The sequence below is a fragment of the Canis lupus genome, chromosome 14, assembly GCF_011100685.1.
Source record: "Canis lupus familiaris isolate Mischka breed German Shepherd chromosome 14, alternate assembly UU_Cfam_GSD_1.0, whole genome shotgun sequence".
NCBI lineage: Eukaryota > Metazoa > Chordata > Mammalia > Carnivora > Canidae > Canis > Canis lupus.
Genome location: NC_049235.1, coordinates 20,472,098 through 20,485,809, shown reverse-complemented (window position 1 = coordinate 20,485,809; position 13,712 = coordinate 20,472,098). Strand labels below are relative to the sequence as shown.

The following is a 13,712-nucleotide window of genomic DNA, read 5'->3' as shown; positions in this document are numbered from 1 at the left end:
ATTGAATGATACAGAAATAATTTGAATTACAACAATATATAGAGTTGAGTAAGAATTTAGGAGACAAAGCAGTGAACTATTCCAGTTGTTTACACAGAATCTGGTTGCAGAAAAATCATCTTCAAAAAGCTGTGGGAACAAGGATACAGCTCAACACTGCAAGTCAGAAACCAGTCAACGGTGCTCACCTTTCGCTCCAGACTGTCTTCCCCATCTGTTGAACTGACACTATCATAGAGTCTTGTCCTAGAGGGCCTCTGGCGTCTGTTCTTCACGGAGAGCTGGGCTCGGGTTTTTAGTGCTTTTGAATCCAGGCGCTCTGTCTCTGGGACTGCCTCATTCAAGTCTAAGAAAAGAATCATGCAAAATAATCAGCAAGAGAAACCTTTGGAAAGGATGGACAAAGAGACCACAGACACTGATAACAACGATCTCAAGGTTATCAATAATACCAGGCAAATATAGGTGACAATCATGCCAGCCTGTCTGATATGCCGCCAGAAACAAATCAGTGAGATTTAGGAGAAATGTACAAAGCCTTATAAAAGAATCCAACCAACCAAAGGTGACCAGGGCAACCAAAGGTGGCCAGAAACCAACCAACCAAAGGTGACCAGGGCAACAAGAAAATGTAACATCCAAAGAGCCAGCGTGGTCCTTGTGGTCTGCCTCTTACCACCTTTAATCTTGCCCCCAAGAGACCAAGTCAGAACTCCAAGTCACCATTCCAAAGGGGAGAAGTAAAGGCTACCCATAGCTCTGTGAAGGTGTTGGCTGAGGAGAAGTTGTTCTCTGGCTGAATTTATCTGGAATGCTACTGCTTCTTAGAAATAATGTAGCTTGAGCATCAATCATATTTTATCTTTTTAGAGTGGCAGTCATTAAATGAAGCCATAATGTTGATATGGCTTCAGAATTAATAATTAAGTGCTTCTGGATTTAAATTATTAAAAGCAAAGCCTATAACGGAGTTGCAGAAAATTAATATGTACTGATATTAATGGAATAAAACAATTTCTTACAGTAGCATTACTTCAGGAAATTCCTTTTCATCGTGTTACTATGAAGGTGTGCTCTAAATATATTATAAGACCAAAACAAGGAAGCATCTCAGGTTGTGCCTCTCTTACCTATGGAACCTTGCATTTGGCATATGGTTCTAACAGTTATATTAAATATATTTTCCCTAGGAGATACATCCACTGAATGACAATATTTACAGAATGACTCTTCTTTTCCTGTATTTGAAAGAAAAGTGAATATTCAGAAAAGCCAGACTATTCAGGTATATATAAAGGACAGCTAAATATTTTCTAATTAGTAGTCTCTTTATTGTTTACATGTCAAAGGAGAAAAAATAATCTCCTTGATCACTTTAATTTCTCCCTTTCAATAAAATCTAAACTTGCAGCTGCCGATTAAGAGTTCATTAGTTGTGATAATTGGGAGATAATCAACCTTACAAGCTCTTGTTTACATATAAAATGTGGGAACACTACACAGATGAAAGCAATAATATAATTAGATATACTGTCATACAAGCCCGTTTCACAGTTTATCTATCTTGGGTTTTGGACTGTATTTTCTATAACAGAAAGCATGGTCGGTCACACACACCATCTCAGGTATTCCTTAAAACAGCCCCACGCAACAGAGCAGCCAAGTATGCTTTATCCTCTCTTGAAGTCCAGAGAACCTGAGTAATGTGCCGTCATCCGCACAGCTAGTTGATGAACTGCCATGATTTTTCTTTTTTTGACTCCCAGGCTACGAGTCTGTGCCCTCCAAATTTAGCGAGGGTTGAACAAGTTACTAGAAAAAGATTTTAATGTTCAGTGTTTTTGTTTGTAAAATCACATAAAATGTGGCTAATCTAGCAAGTTCATTTCTCCAATTGGCTATATGGGAAATATTATTATTAATCTTTCACATAGGTATTAAGAAAGCATAAAAAGGAAGACATTTTGAAAACTATAGAAAAAACTATTTCTCAGATGGTTTCTTATTTGGTCTGTTTGTAACAGCTTGGTTACTTGGTGACAGAAGACTCAAGGAGAAAGCCTGTTCTACATGGCTCCTTTTTCAATAGAATCCTGGCCCTGGAGGACCCACCAAGAGCACCCAATATCCAGGACTGCAGTAGCTACTCCATCACTAGGTACTGAACAAATAATAAAGTGAGGGAACATGAGAACTACTTATCGGCAAAGTTTAGATTATAGAGAATTTCTTCTGGGACTTCTGGCTCCATGACTGGTCAGTAATTTGCCTGGTACTCATATCAAACAACCTCTGAAGAGCAATCTAGAACATCTGCTTTAATATCAGCTAGCACTGAGTAGGTACAAACTGCTGGAGCACACATACAGAATTATATCTATTAAAGATGAAGGTATCTAGAAGAGTAGTGCCTTAAGTCCATGATCCAAGTGGCCAACAACACACCGCATACAATTAACAATTTTTGAGGCCCTGAAAACAAAGTTCTCGGGGTCCCTCTATGGCAGTGATTCATGAATTACAAATTAGCAATTTATATTCCACCCTGAGAATACATGTTTTTAAAGAACCAGGAAAATGGAATAGAGCGGGGAGCTTTCACTTCAATGGCAGGAAGTTGAAAGGAAAGAGGTCCAGAGGAATCAACTACTAAATACACCACGGGCAACATCCCCCTTTAGCAGTGTTAGAGGAGGTGTGTGGAATAGAAGGAAAATGTGTATAGGACTTTTGTAGCTGGGTAACTAGAAGCTATCTTTCTCTATCATGTTGTGTAAGAATTAGAGTATTACAACTCAAAAGAACCTTAAGGATTCTAGTCCAGCCTTCTTTTCCAGATAGGAAAGCCAAGGCTTCAAGATTACTAACTTGTTTACTAACTGCATCACACCCTTAATCTATGGATGAGATGGGATAGAGCTCAGTCCTCAGAAGCCTATCATCCTGGGGCGCCTGGCTGGCTCAATCCATTAAGCATCTGCCTCTTGATTTCGGCTCAGGTCCTGATCTCGGGGTCCTGGGATCCAGCCCGGAGTCAGGCTCTGTGCTCAGCATGGAGTCTGTTTCTCCCTCTCTCTGCTCCTCTCCCTACTTGCTCTCTTCCTCTCTCTCTAAAATAAATAATACATAAAATCTTAAAAAACAAAACAAAGCCTATCGTTTTTCTGGAAGGTCACTCTCAAGTCTGACAATAAATTTCACAAGTAATCTTTTGCCTTTGTTGAATCTTTGTTTAGTCTTACTTTATGTTCCAAACAAAAATACAGGTCAGGTACTAACTTTGCAAATTTCCGTTAGTATACAGTATCGAAGAAAGAAAAAAAAACCTGAGGTATTTTACTTGGTTTTATAGTTATCCATGGAATAAAATTCTTACATCAAAAAATTAGCTGTCAGCTTTGAGAATGGCAATGCAGCAGAAGAAATCCAACTGGCTCCATGTTGCTAAGTTCTGTGCTACTGAATGCAAGGACCTAGGTGGTAGCATTCTCTCACTGTCATTCGCTCTCTGCAGATACCTTAATCAATAATGTAACACTGCTTTTATAAACCTAAGAGCCTGGGTCCTTCTTCTACCCTTTCTCTCCAGGCCATCACGTTCTGTTTTCCATAAGAATCAGAGAATCAAATTTCCTTTTCATCTCTATTCCTTCTCTCTTCTTTTTCTCAGACCCTCCGGTCTCTGGAAAAAAAAAAAAAAAAAAAAAAAAAAAAAAAAAAAAGCCTATCTCTGACTCAAATGCAGCCAGCAATTCAAAAGATGAACAGACTCAAGTGGATTAATAAATACAGACAGGCAGACACAGAGAAGATATGAAGTAGTAAAGGATGGAGCAGTTTTGCGTTGGTGGGACTCCATCTCAATATACCTGCATTTTAAGACTAGTTTATTATTGCTTCGAATTGCACCCTTTAAAAACATTTAATGGATTCGATTATGATTTTAGCAGCTGTTATGAAAAATGTTCTGTGAAATTAGAATGTTATATATCATATTACACAGCAACCAGTTCCCTACAGTAATGCTGTGAGTCATTCAGTTTTTTCACTATATTGACGTTATTTTTGACGTAATTGGAATGCTGCCCACAGATCAGATATAGAGAGCAAGGGAAGGAGGGGAATGGAGCAGCATGATGAGGGGGGCCTCCTCTGCATTCTTAGAGCATTATTCTCCTCAAAAACAGTCCTACCTCAACTATCACACTAATGCTGTTATCAACTACAATGCTGAGCATCATGACACACTTGGCGGCCTTATAAAACTTGAACAGTACCTGGGCCCATGAAAGATGGGCCCATGGGTTTTGGGTTGGTATGTACTGCACTCAGAGGTAGGTTTATGTATCTCAGAGAGGTGGTGTAAAACAGTTCCATGACAGTGATCTAGAATCAGTCTTCCTTGAATAGAATCCAGAACAGTGGCTCTGCCACTAAATTGGGCAATTTCCCTACTTCTCTGTCCCTCAAAATCCTCAACTGCAAAATGGATATGATAGTAACATAGCACCAATAATTCACTGCTGTGAGGACTAAATGCATTAATAGATACACAAGTGCTTGGAAGAGTGACTGTTACATAAGCAGTCAATGAATCTACTTATTGACATGGAAAAGTCAGCAAAATATTCTTAGATGACTAACGCGTTGCAAAACCATATGTACACTCCTTCTAAATATTTTTAAAAAGAGCAACATAAAATATATTTTCTAGTGATAAATAGATGCATGTGATTTAACAGAGAAAGAATTGGAGGAATCTACTTCATACTGACAATGGTGCTTTCCTCCAAAGAAGATATTAGATTTGGAGATCTTGGCCAACAGATACTTTAATCTTAATTGTAATGTTAAACATTTTTTGTAATATATGTATTTTTTGTATTTATATATTACTTATATATTTAAAATTAGCAAAAAGAAAACAACCAGCAGATTCAGTACATTTTCTTTTACAGACATCTTAATTCCTTTCTAATCTGAGAGCTCTGGTGTTTTCGGACTCAGGATTCCCAGATGTTGGTATCAGTCCAGTAAACTGTCAAAATCCATGTGACTATCAGCCTGCCCAATGTGAGAAGGCTGCTCTTTCAATTATGTCTATGGAGACTGTTTGCCTGCCTTGGTACTCTACTAACTGCCAGATGAGCTAGCTTGATTAGGGCCCCTATGCCTTAACTTCCAGTCACTACTTTGTTTTAGTATTGCACAGGGAAGATATTGAATCAGTTACGGTAATTTGAGACCAAGTTACACAACTTCGTCTCATCTTATGATAGCACTTTACTTAAGAACCCACCCACAGACAACTCTCACCCTGAACTCTATTAATTTAGTTGCTTTCCTTATAGTCACCTAAAAGCTGATAAACTTTATACCCCAATTAGTATTTATGAAATTTTAGGAAACTGATTTCTTACAGTTTCAGAACAAGTAGAAGATTACTGCTGTTTCCTAATCTTTTAAGTACGTCTGAGTTTACTGTTGTATGAACTATACATTTTATTTGTTAATGTTCCAAAAATAATAAAAAATTCCATTTTTACCACTTTATCAATAAATGCAACCACAAAACTATCTGTGTGGCCTTTGAAACATAATTTGGTGATCTGTTTTAGTGTACTGCTTCTCTAGTGCAGTGTGATACCCAACATAGACTTCTTCAGCTTATGGCTAACCTACCTCACTGTTCTCAAGAGGGCAGAGGGGGTCCAACTCCATTGCCCCTGACTCTTTAGTCACACAATGCCACTAGACTGTCCGTGGAGATAGTGGCTATAAGTCAGAAAAAAACTATGTGAGATATCCTTAATTCCAGCAAATATCATTTGTAACACTCGTCAGAGTTGTCGATTATGAGAATATGAAAGGATACAGAATTTTGCTTAGACAACAGGGAAAGGTATTCAATATCTTAGGATTCCTTCACTGTCCAACATCTTTAGAATGTGATAGAAAAGTCTTAAAATTTGAAGAATTGTAAAAACTAATCAAATGGGCAAACTGGCTGGGAACTGCAGACTTCTGTGAGTAGGACCATGAGGTCCTGTATGTAAGTTGGGTCTAGGAAGGTGGGATATGTAAATGTCCTCTTCTTGATATTATAGCATCTCTGACATGACAACAATAAACAAACTTGGGCAGCCTAGGTGGCTCAGTGGTTTGGTGCCTGTCTTCAGCCCAGGGTGTGATCCTGGAGACCCGGGATTGAGTCCCACGTCAGGCTCCCTACATGGAGCCTGCTTCTCCCTCTGCCTGTGTCTCTGCCCCCCCCCAACCCCCCCCTTTCTCTCTCTCTGTGTGTCTCTCATGAATAAATAAATAAAGTATTAAAAAAAAAACAATAGGGATCCCTGGGTGGCGCAGCAGTTTAGCGCCTGCCTTTGGCCCGGGGCGTGATCCTGGAGACCCGGGATCGAATCCCACGTCGGGCCCCCGGTGCATGGAGCCTGCTTCTCCCTCTGCCTATGTCTCTGCTTCTCTCTCTCTCTGTGTGACTATCATAAATAAATAAAAATTAAAAAAAAAACAATAAACAAACTTCTGTGTTGTCATTCAAAGTTGCCTACAAAAAAATATCTCTGGATATTAGTAATCTCAAGCATGCTAAGTAGGCAACCCTCCAAATGATATATCATGATATAATAGTTTCCTCAATTACTAGAAAGAGAATTCAGAGCTTAGGCTTTTGGTAGGAAATAATCTGTTACTTGCAGTAACAGTTGTTGGCTTCCTTAATTGGAAAGTATCTTTCAACCACGGGAAGACTTAATTATGTACACAGAGCATTAGAAGGCTTAAGAAAACTCAAAGGCTACACTACTTGTAAGTGTAGTGTAATAGGTGGATAGAATTTCTTAAGTACTTTCAAAGACTATCAGTCACTAAGAATAGCAGTTAAAAAGGAAATAAAATATTAATGAATTTTTAAATACAATTTAAAATGTTTGTAGGTGTTAGCTAAGTTTATAAATAGGAATAAAATATTATTCAAAGATCCTTTAACAGTGATTTGCAAATCAAATCTAAAAACTTAAAGAACTAAGTTTTTGATAATGTAGCTTGAATAAATCAAACATTAATTGTAAAATCAAAATAAATATCTGAATGACTCTTCTGGGTAGTCATAAGGCCCTATTATCATCATGAAACTCACAGGCAATAGTTTTCCGTGTCTGTATTTCTTAAGTTTCCTAATTCGTGGCATTTTCTATAGGTTCTCAGACATAATTAGTATAAAGTACTGAAGTAGAATATTATTTCACATCCATGAGATTCAGTCATAACTTGGTATTAGTGTCCTCCATTAACAGAAAAAACCCTAAGGATCTCATAACTGCTGAAACAATATAGTTGGAACATTGTTCAGAACCATACACACCACATCATTTTCTGGTCCTAATTCCAGAAATAGCTGTTTATTGCTTGGTTTTAATTTTAAAGAGGCTGTGACACCATGATTAATCCTATTTCCCTCTTGGCCAGTAGACAGCATAAGTGAAATCTGTCGTCCACTCTGAAAAACTCACAGGAGCCTACCAACATGCACTGCATTTACAAACCACTCGCACAGCATCTTCTTTTGCATCCTCCCAGCCTATTCTTCCAGTCAATTTTATCTTAACTATACACTATCTCCCAATCTATATAATTAGAATTTCATGGTGAACCAGAGCATTACCTATAAAATATAAGAAACACTTCTGAATATAGGTATCTTGTAAAGTTTCCTTGAAAAGGAGCTATATCCCACATTCAGGTTAAAATGGTCTTTATTTCCAGGGCGCTTGGGTAGCTCAGTCAGTGGAGCGTCTGACTCTTGGCTTTGGCTCAGGTCATGATCTCAGGGTTTTGGGATCAAGCCTCCACAGCAGGTTCTATGTTTGCTCAGTGTGGAGTCGGCTTGCGATTCTGTCTCTCCCTCTTCTTTTCCCTCCTGCTCTGCCCCACTCTCTTGCTCACACACTCTCTTTCTCTCTCAAATAAATAAAATCTTTAAAAAAAAGTCTTTTCTTCCAGATCATCTTACCTTATAGTTCAATTCCAAGCAAACAAAATTTAAACATCAAAATAAAAGAAAAAGCAGCCTGCTTTCCCTAAAGTGGACAGAAAACTACTAAGCTTAAGCTCATTCTGACAAAAAAGCTTGTTTTCTATCAAAACAACTTTAGATATTTTCTAGTACTAATGCATACCTCTGTAGGACTGAAGGGTCTGGTGACTTCTGTGAACTTACAAAGAGGCAGTAAGAAATAGGACCCAAGGAGAGTTGTCATTTTGCAACTGAATACCTCCTTCTGAATGCCTCGTTGATTTGGCAACAAAACTCTTAATGACTTACACAAAGACAGATGCAAAACTTGCACAAAACTAGACAGGTAATTTAGGTGCTTTGCTTTTTGCGTAAGAGAACAGATTTTGGCTCTAATGATATGCCAGAAAACAATCAATAAGTATTGATTTCTCATTCATTTGGCTTGTTCATTAAAATTTTCCATAGTGATTTACTGGGAATGTTCACCCTTTAATTAGTGCAATTCAATAATATTTCATGGTCAAAATTATTTATTGAGGATTAAAAGTTACCGAAAATAATTTGTTCAGGAAAAATGAAAATGATGAAAGTTTACCAAGAACTTATATTGGTATGCATGATAAAAACAAGCATGAATCCACTCTAGAATTCTCTCCTGCCCCAATTTAGAACTAACAATGTGACAGCATGGAATAATTACCTCATTGCTCTGTATCTAATGCTCTTCTATAAGACACTCTTGATAATGTAGTGCAAGCATTCACTTTCCTTTTAATGACTTTCCATTTAATGAATTCTGGCTTTAATCATGCCTTTAACCTTATTTTAAAATTCTGGGTTCCAATGCTAAAAGTGAATGCTTAATGTACTCTCAGACTCCATCAGGAAATAAATCAGACATGATGGTAGGGGTCTAGCCTGGCTTCATATCCACAGGTATCTGAAAAGAGCCACTAACATTGAGGGCTCTGGGAAAAGCAAAAAGGACAAAGACAACATCTGATTACAGCCTGAGCAGAAAATATGACTTCTTGGAGAAGACCAGTGACCTAGGGAACCCCCCTATTGTTATAAATGTCTCTTGGTGTTAGCTTTTCCCCCCTTATTAAATACTAAGTGTTATAAGCCCCCCAAAGTCTTTTGTGGTTTATCTTTCATTTAAGCTACTTAAACATTTCTATTTTAATATATTTTATATGCAAAAAATTATACCTTCTGTGTAAGTCATATAGAAAAAGAAGGAAAAAGAGACCAATGTTCCTACCATTAGGCCTATAAAGTTAAATTAGTACCTTTGAAGCCCTCTTTATGTCTCATTTCTAGTTGTAGCCCCTATTTTTTCTCCGACTTATTCACAAAAGTATCTCTAAACAATATAGATTAATTTTGTTTGCTTTTTAAGTTTATATACATGGTAATAAACTGTATACAATATTCTGCAAATTGTTTTGTTTGCTAAACATTATGTGGAAAGGTAGGACTAGAATTAATTCACTGTTTTCTGCAATTCCTATAAACAATATTGCTGTGCATTTTTGAACATGTCTTTTGGTACATGTTTCAAGAACTTTTGGAAGCATATATACACATATGGAAGTAAACTTAGTGGGCCATAGAATTTGCATTTCTTCCATTTTACTGGATAATACCAAATCGCTTTAGCAAAATGGCTGTATGAGTTTTCCTTCATGTTGGCTATCACATATTACTGTGGAACTTTATATTTGCAAATTATTTTATTTTTACTCAGAGGCTGAATATTATGTTTACCAAACTCTGGGTTTTACTTTTTTGTGAACTGATTGTTTACATGTTTGTCCATTTTTCTATTAAGTTAGTTGTGTTTTCCTATGATCACAACTGTGAGTTCTTAGTTTATTTTGGATATTTCTTAAACAGGCTACAAATATCTTCTCCCAAATTTTGGCATGTTTTTCCATGTTCCTTAGAAAGACAGTATAGTGTGTCTTTCATCAATTACTGTGGTCAAATTTAACAAACTTTTTATGATTTGGAATTTTTGTGTCTTAAATCATATAAACATTCTCCTACATTTTCTTCAAGAAGTTAGGAACATTACCTTTCATATTTGAGGCTTTAACCCATTTAGAATCTATTTTATGAATGATATGAGGTCAAATCCAATTTCATTTTTTTCATATGGTCAATTTTCCCCCCACCATTTGTTAGTCCGTACTTTCCCCACTATCTGCAGTGTTAGTTATGTATTAGTCTCAAACTGGCATGAATGTGTCAGTCTGTTTCTAGATTTCACTCTGTTGCACCGGTCTACTTGTCAATTGCTGAGCTACACTACACTATCTTATCACTATTACTTTATAAATGAATTTTGGCATCTGAGAGAACAAGCTCTCTTACCTTGTCCTTGCTCAAGTGCATCTTGACTATTCTGGACCAAGCTGTTCCTCTACATACATTTTAGAAAGTTCTTGCCAAGTTCTTAAAAAAGAAAAAAAAAAAAAAACAAAAACCTAAAATGACCTGTTCAAATTCTCATTAGAACTATGGAATACATAGGTTAATTTGGCATTATGGCATTTTTATAATATTGAGGCTTCCTCAGTCTGGCAATTTATATAGGTCTTCTTGAATGTCTTACTGTGGTGTTTGAGTTGCTTCTGCTAAATTCATACTGGCTATTTATATTTTCTGTTGCTTTATAAATCACTATAAATCACTTGTACAAAAATTATATTTTCTGTTTGTTAGAATTAACTGATGTGTAGTGATTCTTGGAGACATCCATCCTGCTAAACTTATTAATTCTAATAATCTGTATTCTTGAGGTTTTTTAATATATTCAATTTTATTATCAGTGAATAATAACAATTTTGCTTTTCTCTTTATTTTTTTATTTTTATTTTATTGTTTTGCTTGTCTGGTACTTGCTAGGACCTCTAGGAAAACATTGAATAGAGTGGTTATAGCACATTAAGTAGTGAAATGTTAACAATTCTTATTTTAAAGGAAATTCTTGATTTTAACATTCCACCACTTAACATAATGTTCGATAGACTTCTGTTAGCTTGACATATCAAGTTAAGAATGTTCTAATTTAAACGAAAACAGAAAGTTCTAGTTTAATAAACTTTTGTATTTCTAGTTTAAAAACTTTTTATCATGAATAAGTGTTCAACTTCATTAAATGTTTGTCTTCATCTAAAGAGATGATTATATAGATTTCTCCTCTAGTTCATGTATGAATTATATGAGTTTTTGAATGCTAAACCAACTTTGCGTTCCCTGCATAAACACAAGTTGGTTATGATACATACATTATATACATAAATGTATATAAAATGCATTTCTGGATTCAGTATTTATCTCTGTGAATAAGCAGTTTTTTTGTTTTGTTTTGTTTATTTATTTATTTAATGAAGAGAATCCTGGACAGTTAATGGATGTTCACTCTGCTCACCTTAGAGTAGAAGAGGAATGTTATTCCAGAACACAACTGCATTAGACAGCTTAAATCTCATAAAAATGTGTTAACTCCACCTATACTTCATTAGTTACACAGAAAACCATACTCTAGGCATTTGCCAAGGTGTATAACCTCTAACATATTACCACTCAATATTTATTAAAAGCTCAAATTAAGAACTACAACACCCTGTATAAAAAGAATTAAAAAAAAAAAAAACCCAAACCCCAGCTTTTTGAGGATTTTTATTAACTCTATTCAGTGACACAGGTCATACTCCAATTACAGAAGAACTTTTAAAAATTCTAGTAAAATTAATGTACAGCGTTATATTAGTTCCAGGTGCTATGAAAGATATTTTTTGGGGGTCACCAGCATGGCTTAGTTGGTTAAGCATCCAATTCTTGATTTTGTCTCAGGCTATCATCTGAAGGTCATGAGACTGAGCCTCACACCAGGCTCCACACTCAGCATGGAGTCTGCTTGATATTCTCTCTCTCCCTCTGCCCTCCCCCTGGCTCATGTGCATGTGTGCACCCTCTCTCAAATAAATAAATCTGTTTTTAAAAATATATTCTTTTTTTTTTTTTTTAAAGATTTTAATTATTCACAAGAGACAGAGAGAGAGGCAGAGACATAGGCAGAGGGAGAAGCAGATTCCACATTCAGAGTCTGATTCAGGACTCAATCCCAGGACTGGGGAATCATGCCCTAGCCGAAGGCAGATGCTCAACCACCGAGCCACCCAGGTGTCCCGAGATATTCTTTTTATATCCACTTGCAGTAGGGACTCATTTCTCCCCAAAAATAATTGTTATGATTTCACATGGAACCAATAAATGGATTGTTTTTAATAAAATAAGGAAGGACTGGCAATATAGCTGGCAAATATCAAATATTCAAATTTAAAATATTGGTTATAAGGTATAGCCACCAATATTTTTTCATATTTATATATTCTGTTATCATCTGTGAAAATTTTTTTAATCATGCCAATAAAGCTGTGGATAGGTAGGAGCAGCTAAATGGGAAGTATATTAATGAATACTAATATTAATATTCAGTCCATTATTTTCTGCAAATATTCTAGATTATATCTGTAGGTATCCAAAAAAAAAGAATAAAAGTTAATACAGGGAAAAGTAGATTAGAAAGAAAATCCCCACTTGATTAATCTATAAGGAAGCAAGAAAGTAGATAAAAAGAAAAAAGATTTTTTTTGTTAGATTAGAAACAAATAGAGCTTAGATTTAAACTCAACATATCAGTAAATAAATAACAACTTTCTAAATGCATCTTAAAAATGAAGAATTGAGGGCAGCCCGGGTGGCTTAGTGGTTTAGCGCCGCCTTCAGCCCAGGGCGTGATCCTGGAGACCCAGGATTGAGTCCCGTGTCAGGCTCCCTGCATGGGGCCTGCTTCTCCCTCTGCCTGCATCTCCGCCTCTCTCTGTGTCTCTCATGAATAAATAAAATAAAATTTAAAAAAAATGAAGAATTGCAAAAAAACTAAAAAGATTGAGATACTGTAATATAAAACAAACACCTGGTTATGCTGGTTACAAAAGAGAAAATTCATAGCAAAACAAAATGATATACCATATGAACACTAACCAAAAGAAAGCTGATATAGCTCTTAAAATATCAGACAAAGTAGATATTAAAGTGAATTATTAACAATAGAAGCATTCCCTGATGATTCAAAGGTTAATTTACCAAGAAGATAGGACAATCCTGACCTATATGTACCTATTAACATCACCTCAAGCAAAAACTGACAAAATTAAAAGAAGATACAGATAACTCCTTAATTATAGAGACTTTTTTTTTAAACACCTCTCTCTCACTAACACATTCTAGAAGTTTTGAACAAACATGGTTAACAAATTTAACCTGATATACATGAAGGAGCACATGAGCACCAAATAAGATCACCAGATAGCTGAGTACATCATGACTCATCCATCCTCTCCCCAATAATTTAAATTGGTTTTATTGAATACTACATTATATATTTGTGTGATGCCATTAGTCTACACTGAGAGCCATTGTGTGAAAATGTCCTAATAACAAAAACATCAGCGGATTTACTGAAAGGATGTTATCAATATTAATATCACTGTTTTCTCTAAATCATACATTAATTGTGCCAATAGTCTACTTCTCTTAAGCAGATAGTTTGTTTTTTCCTTATGAATACTGTGAATAATGTAACGAACAAAGGTTTCCCTTT

At 35.9% G+C, this 13,712-nt stretch overlaps 1 protein-coding gene across 13 annotated transcripts in view; it reads right to left on the bottom strand.

The window, feature by feature from the left end:
• The window catches only part of PPP1R9A (protein phosphatase 1 regulatory subunit 9A), a 311,864-nt gene that overhangs the window by 37,061 nt on the left and 261,091 nt on the right, over positions 1-13,712 (bottom strand). For 7 of the 13 annotated variants that reach the window (XM_038556854.1, XM_038556856.1, XM_038556861.1 and 4 more), the window contains one exon: positions 189-346. In XM_038556854.1, coding sequence (XP_038412782.1) covers positions 189-346 — 158 coding nt within the window. Of the gene's footprint in view, positions 1-188; positions 347-1,130; positions 1,239-13,712 lie in introns of all 13 variants that reach the window. The other 6 variants (XM_038556851.1, XM_038556849.1, XM_038556853.1 and 3 more) reach the window with 1 other exon arrangement.